The 27,988-nt window shown below is 29.4% G+C and overlaps 4 protein-coding genes across 5 annotated transcripts; all 4 read right to left on the bottom strand.

Moving 5' to 3' along the window:
• Window positions 1-780: 780 nt before the first annotated feature.
• Window positions 781-4,885, bottom strand: LOC127264504 (cytochrome P450 76T24-like). Its single transcript, XM_051294063.1, has 2 exons — window positions 3,925-4,885; window positions 781-1,566 (listed from the first exon to the last, which is right to left on the bottom strand). Exons 1-2 carry the CDS (start codon window positions 4,822-4,824, stop codon window positions 961-963), a joined length of 1,506 nt encoding a protein of 501 aa, XP_051150020.1. The 5' UTR covers window positions 4,825-4,885; the 3' UTR covers window positions 781-960.
• A 5,712-nt stretch (window positions 4,886-10,597) lies between these two features.
• Window positions 10,598-14,108, bottom strand: LOC127264541 (polyadenylate-binding protein 2-like). Its single transcript, XM_051294128.1, has 9 exons — window positions 13,642-14,108; window positions 13,411-13,529; window positions 12,310-12,966; window positions 12,144-12,221; window positions 11,979-12,068; window positions 11,740-11,880; window positions 11,410-11,574; window positions 11,118-11,324; window positions 10,598-11,025 (listed from the first exon to the last, which is right to left on the bottom strand). The coding sequence occupies exons 1-9, from the start codon at window positions 13,883-13,885 to the stop codon at window positions 10,813-10,815; spliced, it is 1,914 nt and encodes a 637-aa protein (XP_051150085.1). The 5' UTR covers window positions 13,886-14,108; the 3' UTR covers window positions 10,598-10,812.
• A 6,042-nt stretch (window positions 14,109-20,150) lies between these two features.
• Window positions 20,151-20,889, bottom strand: LOC127264460 (MFP1 attachment factor 1-like). Its single transcript, XM_051294000.1, has one exon. It carries the CDS (start codon window positions 20,835-20,837, stop codon window positions 20,346-20,348), a length of 492 nt encoding a protein of 163 aa, XP_051149957.1. The 5' UTR covers window positions 20,838-20,889; the 3' UTR covers window positions 20,151-20,345.
• Window positions 20,890-21,000: 111 nt separating this feature from the next.
• Window positions 21,001-24,412, bottom strand: LOC127264458 (putative cyclin-A3-1). 2 transcript variants are annotated; one of them, XM_051293997.1, is made up of 7 exons: window positions 23,808-24,412; window positions 22,780-23,012; window positions 22,540-22,692; window positions 22,010-22,046; window positions 21,772-21,921; window positions 21,548-21,682; window positions 21,001-21,464 (listed from the first exon to the last, which is right to left on the bottom strand). In XM_051293997.1, the coding sequence occupies exons 1-7, from the start codon at window positions 24,147-24,149 to the stop codon at window positions 21,390-21,392; spliced, it is 1,125 nt and encodes a 374-aa protein (XP_051149954.1). In that variant the 5' UTR covers window positions 24,150-24,412; the 3' UTR covers window positions 21,001-21,389. The 2 variants fall into 2 exon arrangements, with proteins under 2 accessions (XP_051149954.1, XP_051149956.1); XM_051293999.1 differs by having other exon boundaries at window positions 22,010-22,043.
• Window positions 24,413-27,988: the final 3,576 nt, after the last annotated feature.

Genomic DNA, 27,988 nt, shown 5'->3' with positions numbered 1-27,988 from the left:
CAAATGAATATTTAGTTCCGAGGGAGTATTATTTAATGATATTTTAAATTTATATACAATTTATTTATAATAAATAATTTTACCTATAATTTTATTAATCTTGTTCTAACATATAATAATTAATTTATCATTACTTATTTATTTGCTATTTATGTCATCAATTTTTTTATAATACTTTACTTTGTTTTTTATCTACTTTATCTAAATATTAAAATAAAGATATGTATTGAAAGATCTCCAACCAACTACAGTGAATTGAAAAAAAATGGGGGCATCGGAGCTCCAGCCCAATTGTTATTTTTTGGAGTGTTTGGTATAATTTTATTTTTTAAAAAATGATATATTATTTTATTTTTTGAAAAATGTTACGTAATTTTATTTTTTAAAAGTAACATATAATCTTACTTTGTAAAAAATGATGTGTAATTTATTTTTTATTTTGAAAATAATTATTTTATAAATTATACCCCATCCGTCCCAGTTAATACGTAGATACACGAATTTATATAAGTATAATTAGTAAATAATTAAGAAATATATTAGTAAAAATAATTATTATAAAATAAAAATAATTATAAATTAAAATTAAAATAACTACATAATTTAATTAAAATTAAAAAAAACTTATAAAATATAAAATTAAAAATATAATTAAAATGTATAATTATATTTTTTTTAAAAAGACAAATTGCAAGAATTAACGAAAATAAAAAATATCGACATTTTATGTGAAATGGAATAACTAAGGAGAATATTTTTATATGATAATATTAAAAGAAGTTAAAACTGAAATATAATTTTAAATTATGAAAAATTATATAAAATAACATAAAAATAAAATAACTGCAGTAAAAATAAAATAATAAGTTGAAAATGGCATGAGAGCACCATGTTTAAACCCGCTACCCGCCTGAACCCGACTGAGTTTTAAATTTAAAATCCGCAATTCGTCTCGGTACATCAAATTTTGACGGGAATCGCCTCAAGGGGCGTAGCCCGTTGCAGTGAAAACTCGAACTTTTCATCCATGTTGAGTTCTTGAGGTTCGATTCCTTCCGGAAGCTTCCAATCGTAGCCCCGAATCATCAGAGTGACCATCATGTGCGCGACTCGATGCGCCAGAGGCAATCCCGGGCAAATCCTCCTGCCCGAACCGAACGGTAACAGCTCGAAATCCTGACCCTTGACGTCGATCTTGCTGCCCAAAAACCTCTCGGGATTAAAATGATCGGGATCGACCCATATGCCGGGATCTCTGCCCATAGCCCATATGTTCACTAGAACTTGGGCTTTTGTGGGTATTACGTACCCGTCGACGTCGACGTCGGCCGCGGCCTGGTGAGGGACGAGAAGAGGACCCGGCGGGTGGAGCCGGAAAGATTCTTTGATAATGGCTTGTAGGTACGGTAGTTTGGATATGTCCGATTCTTCGACTTCTTTGTTTGGCCCGATAACGGTGTCGAGTTCATGTCGGGCTGTCGTCATTACATCTGGGTTTCGTATTAGCTCTGCCATTGTCCATTCGATTATCGTCGATGTTGTGTCGATTCCGGCTACAAATAAATCCTTGCATGAAGAACAAATCAGGTAGATCGATTGCATTTGTATTGTAAGGATACCTCTAACCTGCGCTCTATTTTTGGATAGCTACAGTAAAAATGTGAAAATGCTACAATAATTTTACTCCCATCAAACTTCAATTTTCAGTCTAAAAGGTATATATTCTTCTTTTATCTTATTTTATACTTCTAATTTTTCATATTTATAAATTACACTCCAACTTTAATTTATTTTACATTATAATCCATACATATATAATTTATATTTGAGAAAAATAAAACTATATATTACTTTTAAAAAATAAAATTACACATTATTTTTATAAAATTAAAATTATATCACTTTTCAGAAATAAAATTATATATCACTTTTAAAAAAATAAAATTATGCATTGTTTTTAAAATAACAAAATTATATATCACTTTCCAAAAATTATAAATTATATTACTTTCCAAAAATTAAAATTATCACTTTTCAAAAATTAAAATAATATCAATTTCCAAAATTTAAAATTATATCACTTTCCAAAACTTAAAATTATATATATCACTTTTAAAAAATAAAATTATATATTATTTTCTAAAAAAAAAAATTATACTCCCTCCGCCCAATACAATAGTCTTGTTTATCATTTTTGTCCGTCTCAAAACAATAGTCTTATTTCCATAAATAACCATATCACCATAAAACTACCCATATTTTTTTATTTTTATTATACAATTGCTACTACTTTTTACACTAATACACTCACAATGGCAAAAATGTCTTTTATCCATATATTTTACCAATTATTAATATAATATTAATATTTCTTAAATCTCGTGTCAAACTCAATTAAAACTATATTTATGAGAAAGAGGAAGTACATTACACCTCAAAAAACACAAAAAGAAACACGGCAAAATACACAAAACACCCGACTCCCACCCCACTCCAAAAATTGAGTTGAGGTACAGCGTTATTTCAAAAATAAAATATAACTTATTTTAATAATTTAATACTAAAAAAAATAAACATTAAAGCATAAAAAAAAAATTATAATTCTAAAAGCAAAAATAATTAAATATTGACAGTAGTCAAAATAACAATGGTCGACAACATTTGTCTCAATAGCAAAGAGAATTGAAAAATAAATAAATGAAAATATAAATTTGATTTAAGAATTAAATTTCTAAATCTTTATGTTATGTTTAAAATTCAAATATAAATATAATTTTAATAATTATTAAAATATTCGATTTCAGGTCCAAGTTCAATTGAGGTAAGTTTTCAGTAAAAATACGTATTTCATCCTGACCCTAATTAAGTTTTTTAAAACTAAATTTAGCAATTCGCTCCAAAAACATGGGTTTGTTAGATAAAGGATTTTTGGAGATTTTTTAAAATTTAAAAGTTTGGAAAAAATATAAAATTAATATTTAATTTGATGTTTTGTGAGAAAAAAAATATATATTTGACATAATAGTTTTTGGATTGAACCCGTATTAATGACATGTTCGGGCCTACCCCATAATCATCACACATGTATAGATACATGATATACACATGATAGTATATCATGTTCGGGCCTACCATAATTATGTACATGTGTTTATTTTGGTTTAGATTATAAAAATTTAGTTTGAGTTTCATATTAAAATAATATTTGATAAAATATTTTATTAGATGAAAAAAATGTATTTTTTTCGAGAAAAACAAAGTTTAAATAGTAAAATTAAAAAAAAATAAGGTAAAGAAACATACAGTATATGTCTATAAGACCATCTCTAACCCTCCACTCTATTTTTGCAGCTGCGACAGTAAAAATGGAGTTGATCTACAGTAACTTTACTCCAACCATAAATTTCAATTTTTACTCTAAAAAGTATATTCCCTGTATATTATTTTATATAATTTTTCATATTTATAAATTACACCTCGACTTTAATTTATTTTTACATTAGATCCATACACATATAATTTATAAACTATTTAAAATTACATATATAAAAATTAACATTTAAAAATAAAATTATATAGTATTACTTTCCAAAAACTAAAATTATATCACTTTTAAAAAATAAAATTATACACTATTTTTTTAAAAATAATAAAATTACATACAACTTTTTAAAATATAAAATTATATATCTACTAAAAAATTAAAATTACAGAATACACCAAAAAATACAAAAAATATAAAAAATACCACAAAAATTCCACTTCAAAAATAGAATGGAATAACATTATTACTTCAAAATTGAAGTAACACTGTGTATTCTGCAAAAATTGGGGGATTTGCGGGTGGATTGGAGCACCTCCCTGCATTTTTTTCTGGTAGTTGGAGATGATTTAAATGTGTAGTAACAGTAAAAAAGAAGTTACCATAAGCAAATGCAGAATATCCTCGCGGGTGAATTCTTTGTCGGAGTCACTTTTCCGGCTGACTTCAAGCAGCGATTCTAACAGATCGCCGGCGCCGGCGCCGGCGCCGCCATGGTCGTCTGAACGTGACTTCACGCGTTTCTCAATTATATCCTCGAAGACTCCGAACAGCTTCCTCACATACGTCGTCGTTTTCCTCTTCAGCCCCTGAGGATCCACCGCCTTCAGCACCGGAAAATAGTCGGCGACATTCGGCTGGCCGACGACCTCCATAAGACCATGAACGAGCCCCTTGAAATCCTCCGAAACTTCCGACCGATAATCCGCAAAATCGATCGAAAAAAGCGTCGACGACAGCATGTTCAGCACCGTCGTGAACGTCGCGTCGGCGACGTTCACGGCGGCGCCTCCGCCGGCGAGGCATTGGTGGTCCAGAAAGTCCCGGAGCTTGTGGAGCTTCTCCCGGCGGAGGTCCCGGCCGGAATCGAGGCGGTGGAGGGTGAACATATGGTCTTTGCAGATCCGCCGGAGAGTCCGCCACCGGGAATTGGTGGGCTGCCAGATGAGGGAGATCTGATTGTGGGCGTAGGAATCGGACATGGCGGGGTGGGGCCGGGAGGAGAGGACATGGTCGTGCTTTTGGAGGACCTGTTTCGCCGTCGCCGGCGAGGAGACGACGACGGTGTCGATGGTGCCGAACTTGAGGTAGATTATCGGGCCGTAGGTTTTGGCGAATTGGGCGAAGGATTGGTGGGGGTTTGGGCCGACCTGAAGGATGTTTCCGATGAGGGGGAGTGGCGGAGGTCCCGGCGGGAGATTGGCCGGCCGGCGGCCGGAGAATAGGAGGAGGAGACAGGCGGAGAAGATTATGGTGAGGAGGACGAGGATGAAGGGTTCCATTGGAAGGAAATGGACGGCTGAGATTGATTGGATTGGATTGATGGATTGATGATGATTGTATGTGTGTGTATAAATAGAGGAGAAATGTTTACCTTTTAGGTTTTAGCCTTTAGCCGAACCTACTATTTACGCCGTGTTTGTTACGAAATATTTGTGAAAAACAGATTTTATTACATAAATTTTTACACTTACCATCGGTTCATTTTTACTGAATAATAAAATACTATTATTTTTTAAATTTATTACAACACACTAAAGAGCGTCTTTCAAGAAAAGGGAAGGAGGAAGTACTATTTCTGTCTCATAAAAACAATATTACAATCTTTTGAATATAGATATTTGAATATTAATTATTATATTAATATGTAATACAAATACAAAAAAAAAATAAAAAAATGTCTATATTAGTCTTTTATCATACAAATACAATAATATTTGTAGAGTAAATTATAAAAATATAAATATTTTTAACGTTTAGTATAATAGCGCAAAAAACAAATTGTGCTCTTCTTATGAGACGGAGATAGTAAGTAAGTTTATTATTTGACTTTTGCAGGCGGATTAAAATAAATTAGTATATTATAGATATATTGTATAATAAAGTAGTGTAGTATCTATTATATCTGTAAAAGTAATATGAAAAATATAAAGTAAGAATATCTTGATATTTAATGGAAAATTATCTTTTCTTCTAAAATAAGAAAAATGAAAATTTTGACCTTACAAACTAAAATGTAAAATGAAAAATAAGAAGTAAGAATATTAATAGAATTACCTTTTTTTCTAAAAGAGAAAATGAACATTTTGATTTTGACCAACTAAAATAGTAAATAAAAAATAAAAATTAAGGATATTTTGGTATTGGATAAAGAATTACTTTGACAAATTACTTAAACAGAAAAATAAAAACTTTGACTTTGACAAATTAAAATAGTAAAATAAAAAATTTATTGTTAAATGGAATAAATATACAATATAAATACTTCCTCCGTCTCAGATACCATGTCCGTTGCCGTTTCTGTCTCTTCCATATATCATGTCACTTTTTTTTTTTGGAAAATGATTAAACACTTTAATCTCATTTTAAATTTTTTAATTTTATTTTTTTTAATTTTAATTAAACTAATTAGTTATCTTAATCTTAATTTATAATTATTTATATTATAGAATAATTATTTTTACTAATACATTCTTAATTATCTACTAATTACATCCTTCTTAAAATACCGTATTTATAGTGTAGCAGATACGGTATCTGGTACGAATGGAATATAATTTTATAGAAAATAAAATTACTTTACAAAATAAATAAACGAGCATTGGTAATGATAATGGCGACAAAGCTATAACGTTGGTACGATGAGGTCAAATTAGAGTGGTGACACTGCAGACACTGTAGTATTATTAGTGACAGAGTCAAATGTATTTTCGAAGGCTAAATTTGGATCGAATTCAATAATCTATAAATTTATTTTTTATTTTTTAAAAAATTTTAAGAAAATCATTTTAAATTATAAAAATAAAAAATTATTTAAAATAATAAAAAAAATTTATATTTCAAGAATAATAGTGAAAAATAGAGTTATGATTAAAGTAAAATTACGATAACAACTGCATATTTAGAGTTAAAATTGTATAAATGAAGTTGATTGGTTGGAGATAGTCTTAATCACACGATAATAAGTTTATCTTAGATCATTAGATCACATTTATGGGACGATATAACACTCATTTTGAAGTACTCCCTCCGTCCCAGCAAATATGAACATTTTTGTTAAATACACTGCATTTTAATTAATATAAATTAGTAAGTTATTAATAATAAATTATAATATTATTTTATTATTATTATTTATATAAATAGTATTGTTGGTATTTTTAAATACTTTTTAGAATTATATAAAAAGATATGCAATATGCATATCATTTTGTAAATAATAAAATTTTATATAATAAAAATGAATAAAAAATACTCCATCCGTCTCATATCTATTATCCATTTGCTTTTTGAACAGAGTTTTAGAAATATTAGTATTATATTGGAATAAAGTAGAAATAAAAGTAAAAAAATTAAATTAATCATATTAGTCTTGTATGATATAAAGGTAACGACATTTGTGTAATATATTGTAAATTGAAATGGTATTTGTAATGTTTGGAAGATAGTACAATTATAAAAAAGAAAATAGATACTTTGTTATGGACAGACCAAAATGAAAAAATGAATAGATTATTAAGGGACGGATGAAGTACTAATTTATCTATTTATAATTAATTTAAAATTAATTTTATAAAAAATAAAATATTTTAAATATAGATAAAATATTTGTTTATTTTGAGTGGACCTTATGCATAAGAAGTTGAATATTTAATTAAAGTGATTTATATTTGTTATGTATTTTTAATAATGAATAAATCTACTAAAAATATAAATTGATCATCTTTTTATGAGACAACAAAATAGAAAAATAAATCATCTATGGCGTGACGAATGGAGTATGAGTTTCAATTCCGGTATTTTCATTGGGTGTGTTAAAAGAAAAACCACAAAAAAAAAAAATGTTGTTAGAAAAAATATATATATATTTTTCAATATATATATTTTTTTTATTTTATTAAAACGCATCTTTTTATATTTTAGAAAAAATAATCTTTCATTAATTGCAAATTATTTTTTAATTTTTAGTTAAATTACAAATATATCTTTTCAATATTCTTATATATTTTTTTTAATCAATAAAATATTACTCCCTTCGTCCTAATACAATAGTCTTATTTACCATTTTTGTCCGTCCCAAAACAAAAGTCTTATTTCCATAAATAACCATATCACTATAAAACTACTTCTACTTTTTCATTTTTATTACACAATTAGCACTAATTTTTACACTAATACACTCATAAGAGCAAAAAAAATATTTTATTCATATTTTTTACTAACTATCAATATAATATCAATAATTTTTTAATCTCGTGTCCGACTCAATTAAAATTATATTTATGGAACAGAAGAAATATTATTTTTTAATATACTACAAGACTTTAAAGAGCCATCCGAATAACGAAGAGAGTAATTTATTTTTCATATAAAAAAATACATTATGTATTTGATTGTATTTAATATATTTAAACTATCTATTTATATTTTTATATAATAATTAAAATTTATTATTATTATTATTATGATTTTATAGAATTTGGATTAATTTATGGTCACAAAGTCATTGGAGTCCACGTTTTAAATCAAGGCCGGAGCGAATGGATCCCACACAAAAACAACACAAGCTTCTTATTTCTGTTTTTTTTTGTCCTTTTTTGTTTTTGGACTATGCTCCTATTGTTCACTTCATTTTTTATTTTTTTATTTTTTTATTTTTTTGATACGTAGGAATCCGCAGTCGCTATCCGAAAGTATACACTGGGTAAACCTCCAGCCGAACCTAATAAACTGTATGTTGTTTTGTGTTTTAGTTTGAAAAAAAATTGTTTTATGTAAAATAATGAAAATGATATAAATAATATAAAAATAATGAGTGTATATAGTATATTAATTTTTTCTTTGAAAAATATATTAGAATTTTTTTTGTTAAAATAAACATACCCTTGAAATCTTTGCAACTTTTCGGAATTTTAAATAAATATAATACTCCTCCTTATTTATTTTTCATATATCACAAAGTTTAATAAATGTTACAGATGATTAATTTTTCCTGTCTTATAAAAAATATCTTTCTATTTTTAATAAATTTACACTTTGTTCACGTTACATTTTTCATAGCACAATTTCTTATAAATATTATTTTTTAAAACACTTATATACATTGACACATTATATAATATATATTATTTATTTACAAAAATCAATTTTAACATAAAATATTATTTTTTATATTAACAACACAATTTTTCATACCTAATATTAAAAGTAAATTTATCAAAACGATGGACACACTCGGAACCTTATTATTTTTATTTTTCTCTTCCATAAATAAACATTTTTAACCACATTTAAAAATTTTCATTTTTTTAATAGAATCAGTTTTAAATTAAATATAAAATAAATAAACTTCTCATTTTTTTTTATATATTTGTATTATATATAAAATTTTATTATCGAAAAATGATATTCATATTATATATATTGATTGAGATATAATGTTAAAAATATTTAAAATACGAATAATATTACCCATATAAAAATAATAAAATAATATCATAATTATTTATAATTTACTAATCTACATTACTTACGTGTCCTACAAAAAGGGTCATCTGATAAAAACTAAGGGTACGTTTGTTTGTGGATTTTAGTTTTTCGGTTTGGATTTTTTAATAATAAAAAATTGAATTTGAATAATATTTTTTATGTGATATAAATAAATATTCATATGATGTTTTAGATGTGAACAAAAAGAGAAATTATAGTATAATATAAGAAATAAAAAGTAATTGTTTAATATGATATATTTAAAAAAAAAAAAAAAAAAAAAAAAACACAACCTAAATTACCTTATAGTTATTGCGAGGATATAATCAGAAGCAAATCTGAATTTTTTTTATTGGTGGCATAATAAATAAATATGAAATATTAAAATAATAATATTAATATTAATCAAAAAACAACTTTTTATTGACAATATATAAAATAATCATGTAATATTATTTTGTATATTTATATTTTTGAGAATGCAAATTAATCATTTTAATTTGGATTGAATTATAATTATTCGAGCAATGCATCTTTAATTTTTTAGTCAGGTTGCTATGACTATTTGTGTTGGTAACACAATTATTAAATTATAAAAAAATAAAAATAAAAATTAGCTGAATAAAATCACTTGTGGCACCGATAGTTTACGTATAGATCCACTAATGAAAATATTGATATTTATAAGTATAAATGTAAAAGTAATTCTAAAATGTAATGGATTAAAATGCATAATTTAACTATATTTATATATAATACATACAAAAATACCTTATTAGTATTCTTTAATTTTAAAAATAATAAAGTTTTTTTTTTGTTTTTTTTTTTTTTATTAAGATTCAAGATGAAGCTGAACAATCCATCCTAATAATAAAATAATTACAGTATTTTAAATTAAAAAAAAAATCAAATAAAAACTATAGATATAATTAGGAGTTTGTATTAAAGTGTTTGGTAAAACAACTGTTTAACATTAGTGGTTTATACATAAAATGACTACTAAAGACATTAATATGTTATTTTTTAAAATATTAATTTTGTTCATTTTGATTTGAAATTTATTAGAATTTTTATTATTAATTATTGAAAATTATAAAATATTTATTTTTATTATTTAGATTTGAAAAAAAATATTTTTACTAAAAAAAATATTTTTTTATTGAAATTATGTACAATATAAAATAATAAATCTTTCGTATATATATTTTTATTATGAACTTATCAATAATAATAAAAATAATAACTTAATTATATATTTAGCTGTACAATCAACTATAGATATAATTTATTATTATTTTTTAAAAAAAAAGTACAGAAAAAAATACATCTATCCCAATTATATATATTTTTTCATATTTGTTTTTTCTGTACTATGTATATATTTTATACTAATTAAAAAATATGATTTTGGATAATTCACTATTTTGTTAACGTAAGAGCCATAATATATATAATTTATTAATATAAAAAATAAAAATATAAAATTATTAATTGAAAATAAATAAATAAATAAATAAAATATTATATTTATCCAAAAATTTCTTATTGAACAAACTAAAATCCGTCCCGAACCATAAAAAAGAAATGCAAATATATACACATCAATGGAAAGAAATGCAAGCAATGAAATTAGAATCATAAAAAAGAAGAGAGTGCAGAAATCTGTCCAAAATTTGTAGGTGCAACAAGAAAAGGGAGTTGAGTTCATACTAGTTAAGCCAAAAAGAAACTTAGTCGAAAAATGAATGAAATTAGTCGTCGTCCACAGACGTCGAATCGAGCTAATTGGCAGAGGTATTACCCGGCGCCGGAGACGGAGACGGGGCATTCCTCAGCACATCCACAGCCTCGGCAACTTTAGCTTTCAGAGCTTCCGGCGACTCCAGCAAATGCAGAACCTCAGTCTGGTCCATCTCCAGTAACATTCCCGTGATTTTGGCGACGTGCTCGTGCTCGAGCTGGTCGACGCACGGGTACAAGTACTCGCCCAAGATCTGTCGCCAAATAATATCAATAACCATTATTATAATTATAAGTTTATATGTAATTTATCGATAAACTTAGGCAGGTACAGTAAGAGCATTACCCTCCTCTGATATTCGGGCTTTGCGCTTGCGAGAGCAGTCGTGAGGGCAGAGATCGGGACGGGCTGTGGGGGGACGACGGCATTTTGAGGAACCATGTTGCCCATGTCGAACGGAACGGACCTCATCCCTGAGGCAGCTGGCGCAATGGCGACGTCGGGAGTGTTCCTACCAGGAGGGTACCTGTACATCCTACCCCGAGGAACCATCTGAAACCAGAAAATCGTCGCCATAAATGAATGGATACGAACATATATATATGTGTGTTTGTGTATGTAATTAAGCTGTGCTAACTTGTGGCGGCATCATAGGAACAGGTTGCTGATTTTGCTGTCCGCGTCTGCCAGCAGGGCGTTGGCCCTGTTGCACCGGTGGGACTACGGGAACAAAGAAATTATGGATCGGAGCGCCTCCGGGACGCAGTCCGGGAGAAAGCTGTGGCTGATAGCCGTATCCAGCCTGTAAAGATTTTAAAGAGCAGAATTTTTTACAAATATCGAAGAGATACGAAGAGGATAGCATAGCTAATGTTCGATGGATTATAGACGGCTACTAGCTGATTAATTTTATTTTCTGCAGTGTAGTAAAATTGAAGAAAACTTAAATTTTAGCAACTAGAACAACCTGAGGAGGAATCATGGCAGGAGGGCCTTGGCCATAGTATAGTTGCTGCCCCATGCCAGCTGCAACGGGAGGATACATCGGCATACGAGGACCAATGGGTGGAGGCATTGTCGGAACAGCTCTCATTTGTGAAAACTGAGCCTGCACCGTTGTCGTATTAGAGGTATAACAAATGATAAGGATAAAACTTTTATACATAGTTATGGAAAATATTGGGTAGAAAATGGTTCGTCTGATACCTGTAACCTTGCCCTTCGATCTTCTTTCCGCTCTGCCACTGCCACATATAGTGGCTTACTGATCACCATTCTTCCATTCATCTCGGCAAGCTAAATTACAAACAAAAAATTGAATAATATGTCATCTGTAAATGCGTTAATATTTGTTGTAAGACATCGACTCACAGCACGAGCAGCCTCTGCTGAAGTTGAGAACGCAACAAATCCAGAACCTTTGCTTACTCCACTTGGATCCAGCATAACCTGCAACCAAAATAGAACACGGGATAAAATTAAGAAAAGGGAAAAAAAAAAAATGAAACATAATTACGAGCACAGCATCAAAATATACCTTGCAAGAAGTTATGGTACCAAATTTTGCAAAAAGCTCTTTCAGCTTTTCATCATCAATTTTATCATCCAAGTTTTTGACATATAAATTAGTTCCTTGAACTTTGTTGCCAGCTTCTCGGGCAGTTTGCTCGAACCGACTTTTAAGTTCTTGCACTCTCTCCGACTTCTTCAGGGCTTTCCTAACGTACCACTCTTTTTCATCAAATTTCTTTCCATTTAGAGCTTCAACAGCTTTAGCAGCATCATCAGCAATTTCAAAATTGACAAAACCAAAACATTTGGATTTTCCATCACCGTCCTTCATCACTACACAGCTAGTGATATTCCCGTATTCACCAAAAATTCTCTTCAGATCATCATCTGTAGTAGACTCAGATAGATTTTTTACATAAACATTGTTGAACTTTGTCTTGTTAGCCACCGTCTCCCTCTCCTGCTTACGAAGAAACTTTCCAACATACACTTGTTTATCGTTGATAAGCATTCCATTTAACTTATCAATAGCAGTTTGCGCCGCATCTTGGGTCTCAAATTGCACAAATCCATGACCCTTAGATTGGCCATCGGAGTCTGTTGCTACCTTGCACGAAAGAATAGTCCCAAAACTTGTGAAGGTATCATGTAAGGCTTTGTTATCGATTCCTTTGTCCAGATTCTGCATTTTTTAGTTGTGGAATGTAACTTTTCATAAGAATAGACATTAAAACAACAATTGAATTCTTCGAAGGAATTGAATTAGAATTGGCAGTAACACAATGGTTGAATCACAGAAATAGACATTAAAACAGCAATAGAATTCTCCGAAGGAATTGAATTAGAATTGGCAGTAACACAATGATTGAATCACAGAAATAGACATTAAAACAGCAATAGAATTCTCCGAAGGAATTGAATAAGAATTGGCAGTAACACAATGGCTGAATCACAGAAATAGACATTACAACAGCAGTAGGATTCTACAAAGGAATTGAAATAGACATTTCTAACATAACACAACAATTGTCAAACCACAAAGCAATGGAAGAAACAAAAAACATATATGTATATACGTGTGTATATCATTGTAGAACCATAAATTCAGGAAATAGTAAACATATACCTTGATGAAGATATTTGCTGTGCCACTCCTCCGATTGCTTGGATCCCGATGAGAGTACATAATTCGAATAGACTGGTTATTCAGAGGCGTGAAATTCAACACTTCTATCGCTCTTGCAGCTGCAATACAATACAAACAAATGAACAATACAATAAAAATCAAATTGAGAAAATAAATTGACCGAAATTCACCACCAACACTTAGTCTCATGAAAGAAAGTGAAAATCTAACCATCCTCAGAATTGTTGAAATTAACGTAAGCATATCCAAGGCTGACTTGAGTGCCAATGTCCCTGCAAATCCTAACCGACGCCACCTGACCGACTTGACTAAAAAGATCGAAAACCTGCGATTCAATCACACTCAAATCCAAATCGCCCACATAGAGCGACGTCGATTGAGACTGCTCCGCCGCCTCCCCCGGCGCCGACACACCGTTCGTCGCCGCCGCTGCCGCATTCTGATTCTGCGCCATAATTCCCCCAATTCACAATGACTCTGCTCTCTTTTCAAACCTAGATGATGAATAACCCTCTGATACCACAGCAGCAACAATCTTTTTAGGGTTTTTTTTCAGTAAATAAGCCAAAGAAGAGAGAACAATACAATGCAGATGAATAACAGATTGATCGAAAAATAGGGGAAAAAAATTGCAAATTTTTTGGTATGTTTTTTTCTTGGGTGGGCAGAAAGCTTTTCTGCACCGCAGTAAAAAAAGAGGAGCAGAGAGGGTTTATATAGGAGGGGATACCGAGGAACCCTAACAGAAGAAGCGAGATGAAATCGTGACCGTCGGATCTGATTCTGTTGGCATATCATAGTATATCGAATCAAAATCAAATTAAAAAATGATTATGACATGGATTTGGTCAAATTTTAAATATACAATAATCTATTTTTGTAAATATTAAGTTAATATTTTTTTGCGAATTAGTCAATAGAAAAATATCACATGTTAAAATTCAGTAATAGCACTGGGTCTCACCGATCTATATTTAGAAATATTTCTAAAAATTAAGTAATAAAAATTCGTCAATACTTTCCTTTTTATTTTTATTTTTTTTACATAATAGTTATTTTTATTAAATCGAATATTCTTTTATTATTTTTATTTGTGAATATGTTTATTTTGTATTTTAAAAATATAAATATAAATTAATATTATTTTGATAAATATATATTTTTATAAAATATTGTATCAAAATTATTTAAAATAAAATATTTAATTTCAAATTAAAATTATACAAATCATACGTATGTATATTAATATTTGACCGTGACAGTGGCCCCACCATCTATATATATTCTAAATAATATTACATGTAGTGACAGTGGCCCACCATCTATCTATATATATATATATTTATATTGTGCGTGTTTGTTTGGGGGTTGGATTTTGAGTTTATCTGAATAGTAAAAAATTTCAAATGTAACAGTGGTATAATATGATATAAATAAGTGTTGATGTGATATTTTAAATATAAAATTAATTTTTAATATAATATAAAAAATAAATATTTGATTTGATATTTTTTATAAAAAAAATTGATAAATAGTAAAATTTTTGGGATTTCTCCCAAACGAACACACCCGTGCATGTATTTGGATAATTTTTAATTGTTTTAGTAAGTTTCCAAATTTTATAAATTAATTTTTAACTAGAAATATTATTTTATATTTATATATATATATATGCTTCTTATTTTGATTTTGATGATCAATAACACAATCTCGTTATTTTTTCCCAAAATTTCTAACATAAGAATGAGTGTGTTTCTTTCTGTTTTTCTAGTGTGTGTGTGTTTTTTTTAATGTTAGGTAAACGGTTTTGTTTGTTATGATTTGAAATAAGATGTAAACTTAAATATGTTTTTGTTTAAACTGTGAGGGATGAAGAATATGTATTATATATCGTATATAGTTATATGTATATATTATCATTTTTATTGAAAGTCATATTATAATTTATTTATTTTTATGTATATATAAAATAATATTATCATTTTTATTGAATATATATATATATATATAAAATAATAGTCGTAGCTTCTTGATCCCATCCCATTTTTGGGCCGACACACAATCAGCAACATAACTTTAAGAGTATCTTTTTATCTTTATTGTTTTTGTTATTTTTTCTCATTTTTTTTTCCTCGGTCCCATTGAAATATTGTTATTTTATATTTTTATCCGTCTCAAAATAAGATTACAATTTTCTAATTTAGTAATTATACTATTTACCTAACATAATAAATACTCTTCAAACTTACAATATATTACACAAATATCATTACTAATATTACACAAATGTCATTACAAATGTCATTACTATTTTTTTCTTTTTTATTACAATCCAATATAATACTAATATTAAAAAATCTATGTGCAAAAAAACGCCACTCCTTCACCGGGACGGAGGGAGTAGTTTCTTTCAATTATGTTTGTACTTTATAGTCTTTTTAACGAGTTTATACTCCCTCCGTCTCAAAACTATAGTCTGGGTTGCGTTTGACACGGGATTTAAAGAATATTTATATTATATTGATAGTGGGTAAAAAATACGGATAAAAGACTTTTCTGTCCTTGTGAGTGTATTAGTGTAAAAAGTAGTTGCAATTGTGTAATAATAATGAAAAAATAAGGGTAGTTTTACAGTGATATGATTATTTATGGAAATAGGACTATTGTTTTGGGACAGACAAAAATAGTAAACAAAACTATTGTATTTGGACGAAAGGAGTATAATTTTTTTACTTTTTAAACTGAGTTTGAATCTATTTCATTTAGCTAATTTGTCGTTCAATTTCATTTCCTTACAAATTTTAAATATACAAAATACTAGGATTTGTTTAGACAATAGTTTTTGAAGGTTCTTGAAAATTTGAAAGTTTGGAAAGAGTAAAAAATTAGTATTTAATTTGATATTTTGTGAAAAAAAAAAAATGTATTTGATATGATATTTTTGTAAAAATGAATAGGATCAAATGAGTAAAAATATGTTGTGTAAACAGAGCGCTTATAAAGTATCTTAGAAAATCTTTATTTATTTTTTGATTAATTTTCTCAAACCGTTTGAAAAATTGAATATCTTAATTTCTATCCCTAGAGTGAATATAATGATTCATTTATAAAAAATTTCTACCAATTTTTAAAGACTTTTAAACTCGTGATTTTGTATGATGTAGTAAAGGCACCATCAATCTCTCTTTTTCATTTTTACCATTGATCTCAAAACTTTTTTACCAATGAAAGTATTTTCACCTAAGGTAGAAAGAAGTAACTCTAATGGTGGAGAATCAATTTAGTACTTGTTTTTTGTGGTGATGTTTGTTTGTTTTTTTTTTTTTTTGTTTTTTTTATGACGTGGAAACCCGTAGTCGCTACCCAAAAGTGTATGCTGGGTAAAATCTTCGACTGAACCTAATACTCTGCAAACTAGGTCCGACAGACAAGTCATACTAGGCGAACCATGTATGATAGGTAATCTGAGTCGGTGGTGATGTTTGTTTTTGGTTAATGTTGTGTGCATTTCTTCATAATTTAGAAAAGAATTTCAATATTAAAACAAAAAACAAGCAATATTATTATATACAATATATATTGTGTATAATAAAGATATGTGCTGTTTTTTTTATAATAAGAAATATGTTGTATAAAAGTATGTCATGCGCTAAAAGCAACTATTGTGTGTTGTATGAAACTATAACATGTGTTGTTAGTTCATGTGTTGTATTTGTATTATATTCACATATATAATGTGTTGTCTCTAATAATATTTTGTATTGTCAGACAGCACACGATGTGCTGATAAGACTATAACATGTGTTCTTTGTTCGTATAATATATTTGTATTACAGTAGCATATACAATGCGATGTATATAGTAATACCATGTGTTGTTTAACAGCACATGGTGTGATGTTCAGCACTGTAGCCGTCGCCATTGCTATAGTATTTCCGAGTTATTCCGTAGAGAAATTCAAATAAATTTCTTTGAAGATGTTTAATTTAGGGATGTGTTTTAATTTAGGGATGTGTTCTATCTGATTTTTTTGTTTTTTTATTTTTTTTTAATTTAATCTCTTTATTAGAATGGTAGGATTTGTTTGTTTTATGAGATAACTTGAGTAAATATTTCTTTTATGTGATATACAAAAAATTGAGTAAAAAATATAAAAATTAATAAATATGTATTATATATTAATATTATTGACAAAAGGTGTATTTATGATCATAAAAATATTTTGAATTGCATATGAGGAAATATATGATTATTTTTATTTCTTTATTTTTTTAATGAAAGTGCCTCTCAATTAACTACCAAAACATTCTCACTATATATATTTATAAAAGGAGTAAGATCACATAGATGCTAAAATATTTTTTTCAGCACTTAGCTGAATAACTATAAATTAATTATTCACATATTATGATTCATAATTAATATATTTTTTATACCGAACCGTCAAATTTGCTTAATCGAATTTTCAGTTAACCAAGGAAATTCAGTTCGAATACAAATATTTCATATTTGATATTTGTTCGATTCGGTTTCAATTTTTCATATTTTTTTCGGTTCGGTTAACCAAACCAAACATATTATATATTTATATTATTATATTTTAAATTTTATATTAATAATTATATTTAATTCGGATTTGAAATATTTGCAAATATTTTTTATTTAATTAGAATCTCAATTATTTTTTAATATATTTTTTCTTAATTCCGGTTCGGTTGTTATTTGCAAATACTACAAATATTTCGGTTAACAAAAATTTTCGATTCAGATACGATTTGCGATTTCAAATATTCGATTATCAATCGTGGCCGCCCTGCCAAGGCTAATGGGTGAAAATACATGCTACTAATTCCAAAGTATTAGTTGGAAGAGTTTGAACACAAAATAGCAGCAGACAATACAATACATGCCGACAGTTGAATTTGAGAATTGTTTCTGACACGCACAACTACCCGCTTGAAAATGGAGTTTGCTAAAATGGCTACTTCTGATCCCAAAACAAAACACATAGGATTATTGATATTATATTGGTAGTTGATAAGACTATTATATTAGGACGGAGGGAATATATATATATATCATGTATATATTGCAGTCCCTTTCTAAGTATCCCAAGATTTCTCTATAAATCTCCCATGGAAGAAAAAACAGCATATAAATTAAAGTCAAATTCCCAAAAGGGCTCATGGATCACTGCAAAGCCAAACACATTCACTATATGTATATATATATATATATATGTATGTATTGCCACATTGTAGAAGACAACAAAGAAGCCACATTAGATCACAAAAATGGAGAACTGGAGATGGAGGTGCATACCATTGGTGCTTCTGATGACAGTACTGATCACAGGCAAAGAGTTCTGTCCGGCTAATTCCCGATCTTTACGCCCCGCCATGGAAGACACAGCAGCTGAGAAAGGGAGCCGAGCCGGGAGCAGAAGCAATCCATTTCGATTCATTTCTTGCATCAATTCCACTGGAAGAGGATTGGCATTCATTTTGGCCTCGGGGCCAAGCAAGAGAGGTCCAGGCCATTAAACTATTTGTGCTTCGAAACTTTCGTCTGTCTTCAGCTATTTTAAGAAACTCATTCTTTGAGCTGCTTAATTACTACTTCTGCTGGTCACTAATGTCTATCACCAGCTGGAACAATTCTTCTTGTTTAAGCCTGTCACCAACTAGACATGGGGCCAGAAATATACATATATATATATATATTCTATACTTGATCATTCTTAATCTAGAATTTTGCTAAGCACTACCACCCACCCAACAGTTTTCAGAATTGTGAAGTGACTTGTAAGGCACCTCACATCAATCCAAAAGAAGTAACCAAAAAGAACATTGATATTGTCTACAACATTCCTATATATATATATATATATTTATTAGAATAATATAGATGAATCCACAAAGCAGTTTTTTAACAAAAAACAAATACCTCCACATATTAATATATAGTTACTTATATAATTGATGATGTTCAACAAAACCACTAACGAACAGTGCCTTTATCTTGAAAAGGTAAGTCTTTTAAGGATAGGCCTTTATCTTGAAAAGGTAAAATTACTTATAATTCACATGTATGTGGAAAGCCCGCACAATTCTCTCTCATAATTTAGAAACTAAACCGAGTGTTTTTGAAAATATTGTACAAAATCCCCCCAAAATTTTCAAAAACAATGAGAGAATATGTTGCAGACTTTCCAAGGGTGAGTTATAACTCAAAAGCAATGTCCAAAAAAAGAACGAAAACTTCACTATTTCATACCATGTAATGAATCCATTTCCGACATCCTTCACACTCAACCATCACGACTAAGCTCAACCCTTTATTCCTTCAAAGAGTGATACTAATGTGTCGAAAATCGCACTATCTTGTTTGTTCATCTAAGACTCTTTACAGCTCTTAAATCCAGAATGTGCGAATCTTGTTCTAAAACTTAGTTTATTCCTATACTTTCCATAAACCACAAACCTCAACCAGCTGCAAGTAGCAAATAAACACCTCTACTCAATTCAAAAAGTGACACTGTAAATGCATTCTCAGTAACAAGTTATCAGACATCTGTATAAACCTAATGATCTGCACTACAAAACCAAAGAAAAATCTTTAAAAATGCAATAAATGCCTCAAAAGGTAATTAGGAACACAATAAACAAAAACTAGCAAAAAGGGAAACTTCACAAATTCAGTATAAAAAACACAATTGATGGAGGATAATGTGATAATATTTAATTAAAATAATATTAGCACCATGAATCCACACAACAACAGTACTCTAGTTCAACAGATCTCAGCACAATAATAATAATAAAAAAAAGAGCATCCGATAGAGATTCCACAGACATGCTTATAAAATAAAGGCGTAAAGAAGGGGAAACGAAAGGTCGCAACCGTTCAATTACTCATTCGTCGCCGGCAACGGACTCGGTTTTCTCACTCTGCGGCGGCGCCGTCGAACCGTTATCTTCCTCCTCCGCCTTATTCGGCGCGTCCGTTGCCGCTGTCGTCTCAGGAGCAGACGTAGACTCACCAGATCTAGCCTTCACTTTCTCCAGCATCCTCTTACTAATTTCCTTGGAATAAACCTGCAAAATCTCGATCCCATCGTCGTCGGCAGTCGCTGCCTTCCCCGCCACTTCGAACGCCTCGTTCTCGATGGACTGGGCAGCGTCGACAGCATCCTCGCGTGAGAGAGTTCCGTATCGCTTCGAAAGAATGGAAGGCGACGAAAGCGTCTCAATTAGGCGGTTCCTGACCGCATCGCGCGTGCGCTCAGTCGGCGGCCATATGCTGAAGGTAATGTTCGGTTGCCGCTCCGCCGCGCCGGTGCCGTCGGAGATCTGCGATTGCTCGATTGTCACGTCGGAGATCTGCGATTGCTCGGTCTCGCCCATGGCGGATTTGGGGATTTTTTTTTTGAAGGGGACTTTGCGTTTTCGACGACGTTCAGCTTTTTATTGCTGTCCAAAAATAAATAAAATATTTAAAAATATAAAATTCTTGAACGGTAGTTGCATTTAATAGCGTGAGACGATCCACACCGTCCATCACAGAGTGACCCCCACACAATCAACGGTGCAGATCACTCCAGATTTTCCGGTAGAGTTACCGTCTCTTCCGCTGCGTGTCTGACAATCAATAATGGACCCGAATCCACGTGTAAACAAATCGACGGCCCAAATTCAAAATCGAAAAGACCCACCAACGGCTGCGATTGTCCAATGAATTAAGGAGATTACAACTCAAAACACAAAACCCATTTTCCTTCATCTACATTACAATACTACAATTAACCACTGCTGAAAAATCGCATTCCTAAACACCTAAAAACAAGAACAAACAAAGGATAGTTCTAAGCAAGAACAAGAACAAGATCAAAATCACAAATGCAAGATTTCTGTACAATCCAATCCAATTCAGGGAATAAGCCTTAGCTAGAATTCTAGTCATGCATCTTTCGTTTCGTCGAAAAGGGAATCGGGAATTTCCGAAGGCGGAGGCAGCGTCGACACCCTTTTGAACTGTTAAAGGAATGATCTTTAGCATAAGTAACATAATCGAAACAAATTAATGGATGTGTCAATGAAATCAATCCTAATCAGACCTTGGGTTGCTTGTATTTATCCCGGACTGCAACCAACGGGCTGCCTCTTCGACTAGATTGCATTTCATGAATGAGGCAGATGCATTCCTTTAGGTCTGCAGGCTTATAACCCGAGAATTGTTTGAGCGCCGAATTCTGTGGAATACAAAATACTACATTAAGGTTAAAAAATGTATCTTGGATTAACTTGCTCGACCTGGACAAGGGTTGGTTTATTTTTATACCCAAGGACATAGATCCGGGCGGAGTGTGAATCTTGCGAGGAATATGACCGATGCAGCGATTGTGGAAGGCAAGAATTTCACGCAAGCGTAGTCGAGCAGACTTAACTCTGCCAAATAGCAAGCCAAGAACTCGAACTGCAAACTGCAGCGCTGCAAGAACACCGAATAATCAATCAAGGACGATGTAACAAAATTGAAATTCAAGAGAATATTAGGTTGGAGGTAGGTTTAAGCTTACTTTAAAGTCATCTTGAGCAATCTTGGTGAACCTTCTGCTAGAGAAAAATCATATTGTAACGAATTAGGATCAATAATCAAATAACAAACAAAGACGTAAAGAAAACACTAATTTATGAGGTTAAGCAATAATGTGTTGATTTCATCCACAGACAAAAACAAAGAATAAATTTATTAAGGGCAACTAAATTATAGATTACAGATACCGATTTCTAATACAGATTAACTTAGATTGAATATCTCTAAATTTATTCAAATAAACTAAAAGAATACAACATACGAGCTAAGCTCAATTATGAATTCAAAAGCCTAACACTGCATACCCCGAACCCAAAGAAAGGGGGCGAAGTCCCCCTTGACCCCCCCGACTCGCTAGCCGGGCAACAAAACTCCCATAAACACTCAACGAAATAACAAACTAAATTCAAGGCATATCAATAAATCAAAATAAGCACATTCCTTAGCCAAACAAGCTATTAAAGTAAAAAAGGATTAACCAAGAACGATTAACCTTCAGGTTAAATTTTGTACCGGAGAAAAGTCTTCACATTGGGATTGCCCATCTCGAAATTGAGGGATTTGAGCACATCAGCTTCCATTTTTACTACTTCTTCTTTGGTGTAGGTGTTGTCCGTTATATAACAGAAATCTTTCACGTGCGGCGGAGTAATTTCTTCATATTTTCTACAGAGGAAAGCCCGTTAGCAAAATTGGATCATTAATTACTATTATGGAAGAGGATAATTCAAGACAAGTTAGTAACTATCTTACGCTGCAATCAGCATCGAAGAAACACCAAGAAGCTGAAGCTTCTGTCTACTGATAACATTTGCTGACAAGAATTTGTCGAGGTACGAAACAGCTAAGTATAAAGTCTCCGAGAGAAGCTTGTATTCTTCAGCCACTTCGACTAGCCAATCTACCAAAATACCTCTCATGTTTGCAGTCACATCTTTTTGAATCACCCCTAAGTAATCGGGCAGTGGCCTTCTCTTTGGCTCCATCTGCATTGAACAAAGAAATTCAAATCTAGTGCCGAATCCCGAATTCACTAATCTAAAACAAAATTTGGTCAGCCAATGCACTGAAATTTGATTATTGCATAATATCATCAGCAAGCATTCTAAAAATCACCAACTCAGGGACTCGATTAAATATATTCATCGGACAATTAGACCGGAAAGACAGCCATGAATTGAAAAGATGAATTTACAACAAGGATTATGAAAACCCAAATTCACCCAAATCTACAGAAATCTTAAAACCCTGTCAAAAACAAGCTTGAATTGAAATCTTATGGTAAATAGTAAGTATTCACCAGTGAAATAATCAAGAAAGTAAATAATGTGATTTTACAACAAAGTTTCAGCAGAGATTCTGAAACCAAAACCCAACCAAATCGATAGAAATCCCAAAACCCTGTCAAAACAAGCTTTAATTAAAACCCTAAGGTAAATAGTAAGTATTCAACAGTGAAATAATCAAGAAAGTATATAATGTGATTATACGACAAAGTTTCAGTAGAGATTCTGAAAACCAAAACTCAACCAAATCTATAGAAATTCTAAAACCCTGTCAAAACAAGCTTTAATTGAAATCTCGAGGTGAAACACAAGAAAGTAAATATTGTGAATTTACAGCAAGATTTCACTAGAAACTCCGAAACCAAAAATTCAACCAAATCCACAGAAATCTTAAAACCCTAGCAAAAACTGGCTTTAATTTAAATTTCAAGCTGAATCAAGCATTCAAAAATGAAATTACTGGTAACTGAGAAAGTAAATATTCTAACCACTGACCTCCATCTCGCGAAGATAATCATATATATCAGAAGCATACGCTCCACAAATTTGCGGGTCATCCCCGCCGCCGTCTTCATCTATTTTTGGCGAGCTTTCCGTCTCCTTCACACTTACTTTACCTTTCTTTACATTCCTCTTAGCCACAGCTTTCTTCTTCTTCCCATTGTCATCACCAATGTTCTGATTTATTCGCAAATTCACATCTACATCTACATTTTGAATCTCACCCAACACCACTCTAGGCTTTTTATTTTGTTCAGACACGAATGTTTCGGCAGCTGCTGCTCTCTTCTTCGCCGCCAAGCGTGTGACTCTCCTGCAATTTTCCTGGTCCGCCATTGCTGAAACCAGGAAAACCAAACTACACGGGCAAGAGACTGAAAAGATAAGGCGCGGTTTTGTCTGAAAAGAGGGGTATGATTATATATGCCAAATTGGGACGAGAATAACCGCTAACACGAACTTGTTTGAAAAATTTTCGATTGAACGAATGAGCGGGGATCAGAGGCAAAACTAAAACGAAAATTGAAAATGACAGGAATCTTGGATTTGGCTCGATTAGGGTTTCTTCTGTATTCAGTTTTGGGACTTTGAATCCTGCCCCCAATTTTCCCGGTTTACATTTTCGGTTTCTACCTTCGCATAGAAAAATAGTCCAATAAAAAATATTTTTTTATATAAAAATATATATTTTGTTTTTATTAATTTTTTTAAGTTTGTAAGTGATGATCTGATGGCGGTGGCGTAAAGGTTGGCATTGTCACCGTAAAATCATGGTTCAAATCGGATTTTCACGTCATAAAAAAAATAAAATTAGACTTTTTATATTAAAAATATTAATTATTATATCAAAATATAGTAAAAATTATATAAATATAATAATATTTTTAATGTTAAGTAAAATAAGATAAACAGAAAAAGAAAATATTTTTTTTTTTATGGAAAATACAAAAGTTTAGGAATTTTTATATTTAAAAAAAATACTAATATATATATATTTTTTCTTTTTATGTAAATTGTATTAGATTGTTGGAGTGTGATTTTAAATTCATATTAATATTATTTACTCAAATATATTATTTTTTTACGAAATATTATTTAAATTATAAATTAAATCAATATCTCATTCTAAATTTAATATAAAAAAATATATAAAATTAATTTTTAATACACTTGATTATTAATGTAGAATTTATTTTGTTAGTATTTTCGCTTTAAATATTTTTTTAATATGATATATAAGGATTATATCGATAATATAAAAAATAATATTTTATATTAAATGTAAATTGAAAATAAAAAATATATATTAAAAATAGTATAAAAAAAAATTGTAGCCAAACAAACCCCCAATCTTTTAAATATTTTATTAATAATTATTAGTATTTCATATATATATTAAAATGTAAATCATATTTTTCAGATTGTATAATTACTCAATTATTATAAATAACTAAAATATTTACAAGAAATCGTATATATAATTTATAAATTAAATTAAAATTTAATTGAGTATAAAAATAACTGCATAGCAAGAGTTATACTTTAATATATATATATAGGATAAATAATAGTATATGTTTTTTTTAGTTTATATTAGATTTAGAAATAAAAAATAAAAAAAATAAAAAAAATAGTATTTTATTTGATGTATTTTTTATAGTAGATAAAATCTATATTTAAATATTTGAAAAAGAGTTTCAATAAAAGTGTTTTATAATAATTATTATTTTTGGTTTATTTAATTTGTATTCTTGAATAATACAAGTTTTTATAAATATATATAAAATCAATATATATATACATTAAATAATATATAAGTATATATTTTATTCTTCATAAAAAATTAACAATTAAATACGAAAATAATATTTTTTATATTTGCGACGCAATTTTTAATAATTAATATTAAAAATATATATAAAAAAAAATTAATATAACTTTTTGCTAAGGAAAATAAAAATAATTTTTTATAACAATTCAAAACTGAGGGTGTGTTATTTTTGTTAAAAAAAATTCATCATGTTTTTAAAAATTAATATATTATACACATTCGTTGTTTCGTATGTTATATATATATAAATATTTGTATCTCATATAAAAAATATATTTTCAAACAAATTTACAAAACAAACAAAACCTAAAAGTTTAACATAAATTTGGACAACATGAGCGACTGCATAGGATGTTTTTTTTTTAAATGTAAACTTTAAATAATACAAAGATACGTAGAAATTATAATAAAATATGTCCACGAAGAGTTATAATTGCGCATTGCGCAGTTGAATTCGTCAAAATTTGGTCTATGAATAGTCATAATTTGATCTTGGTATCGAATTGTTATATACCTGTTAGCCCATAAGTCAGTAAGTCAGTACTGTGACGAAGCGGCTCTTGCTCACCCGACACGATCGTACGAGGTCACAATTCACCCCTTTGTTCCGGTGCAAGATTGTCGTTTACTTTTTGCACGTAAATTTTTTAATATTAGTATTATAATGGGTTGTAACGAAAAAGACAAAAATGCCTATATTAGTATTGTGTAATATAAAAATAACGGCATTTGTGTAATATAATGTAAGTTTGAATGGTATTTATTATGTTAGGTAGGTAGTACAATTAGTAAATTAGGAAATAGTAATTTTATTTTGGGATAAACAAAAATAAAAAAATGACAATCTTTCAGTTGGACGAAGAGAGTACAACAGTAATGCTAATTGGTTGCAAGAGCAATATAATTGTACGACTGAAAATAGTTATATATATGTGTGTTGGATTTAGGAGGGAATAAGTGTTGCAAAAAAATAAAATAAAAAATAATAATAATACCAAAATAGGTCAAATTACTTTTGTGCAAATTTCAAATATCAGTATTTAAATTGATCAATTTTCAAAATAACAGTTTTCAAATTGGTCATCTTCTTATAATCAATCAATCGGATAGGATTAAAGAAATCGAATTGTCCAATTGACCAATAATTTACAGATTATTATTATTATTATTATTATTAGTATTATTAGGAACCCTTAAAAAGAGATCTTCAATTGGTTACCATTTAGTTATTTATTTTTCTATAAATATATATATATATATCATAATGTAAAAACCCAAGTAATCATTAAAAAAAAAAAAACACAAATCAATTATTTTTATTACCCCATAGTGTAATTTTTATTTTTCTTTTTCTTTTGTTTATTTTACATTGTACATCTATATTTATATGACAATTCGATGCCAAAATTGAATTATGGCTACTCATGTCCAAACTTTGCTGAATTCAACAAGGGTGTGTTTGTTTGGGGGATTGGATTTAATTTTCACTATTCATTCTATTTTTTTCCTCCAAAAATATCAAATTAATCGCCTATTTTTTATTTTTTCTATTATACTAAAAATCAATTTTACATTCAAAACATCACATCAACGCTTATTTATATCACATCATACAACTATTTAAATTCAAAATTTTTACTATTCAAATCCCAACTCAAAATCTAACCCCCCAAACAAATAATAATGATTATATGTTTGTTTAATGATGTTAGGTCAATCGAGGAAAAAACTGCATAAATGAGTTGCAATTTATTAAAATATCGAATACATTGTTATTTAAGAAAAAATAAAAACAAAATACAAGTAAAAGAAAGGAAAATAAAAGATAGTAATTTGTTGATGAATGTCTTTTTTTCTCGTAATGTTTGCATTAACTCTATGTAACGTTTGCACGTAATGCCTTCTATTAGTGTCATTACCTACCCTTAATTGACCAATTAAATTCTTTGTAACAATCAGATTAATGACTAAGTAATTCGCCTAGATCACATTTACCTTTTACATCATTTTACTTATCATTAAAAATATCATTATATTTGTATAATTTTGTATATAAATATCATTCTATTAGTATTTTCCCAAAAAAAAAATATAAAATCAAACACCTGTTTTTTATTTTTTATATTATACTAAAAATCAATTTACATTCAAAACATCACATCAACACCTATTTATATCACATCATACAACTATTCAAATTTAAAATTTTTACTATTCAAATCCCAACTCAAAATCCAAACCCCCAATCAAACACACCCTAACAATCTCTCTTTTTTTATTTATTTTTTTATTTTTTTAAATTTACATTAGGTCTAACAAACCTTTACACTAAACATACAGTAAA

Source organism: Andrographis paniculata, unplaced genomic scaffold (assembly GCF_009805555.1).
Source record: "Andrographis paniculata isolate CXL003 unplaced genomic scaffold, ASM980555v1 Contig70END, whole genome shotgun sequence".
Classification (NCBI taxonomy): domain Eukaryota; kingdom Viridiplantae; phylum Streptophyta; class Magnoliopsida; order Lamiales; family Acanthaceae; genus Andrographis; species Andrographis paniculata.
This window is presented reverse-complemented; position numbering and strand designations above follow the sequence as displayed.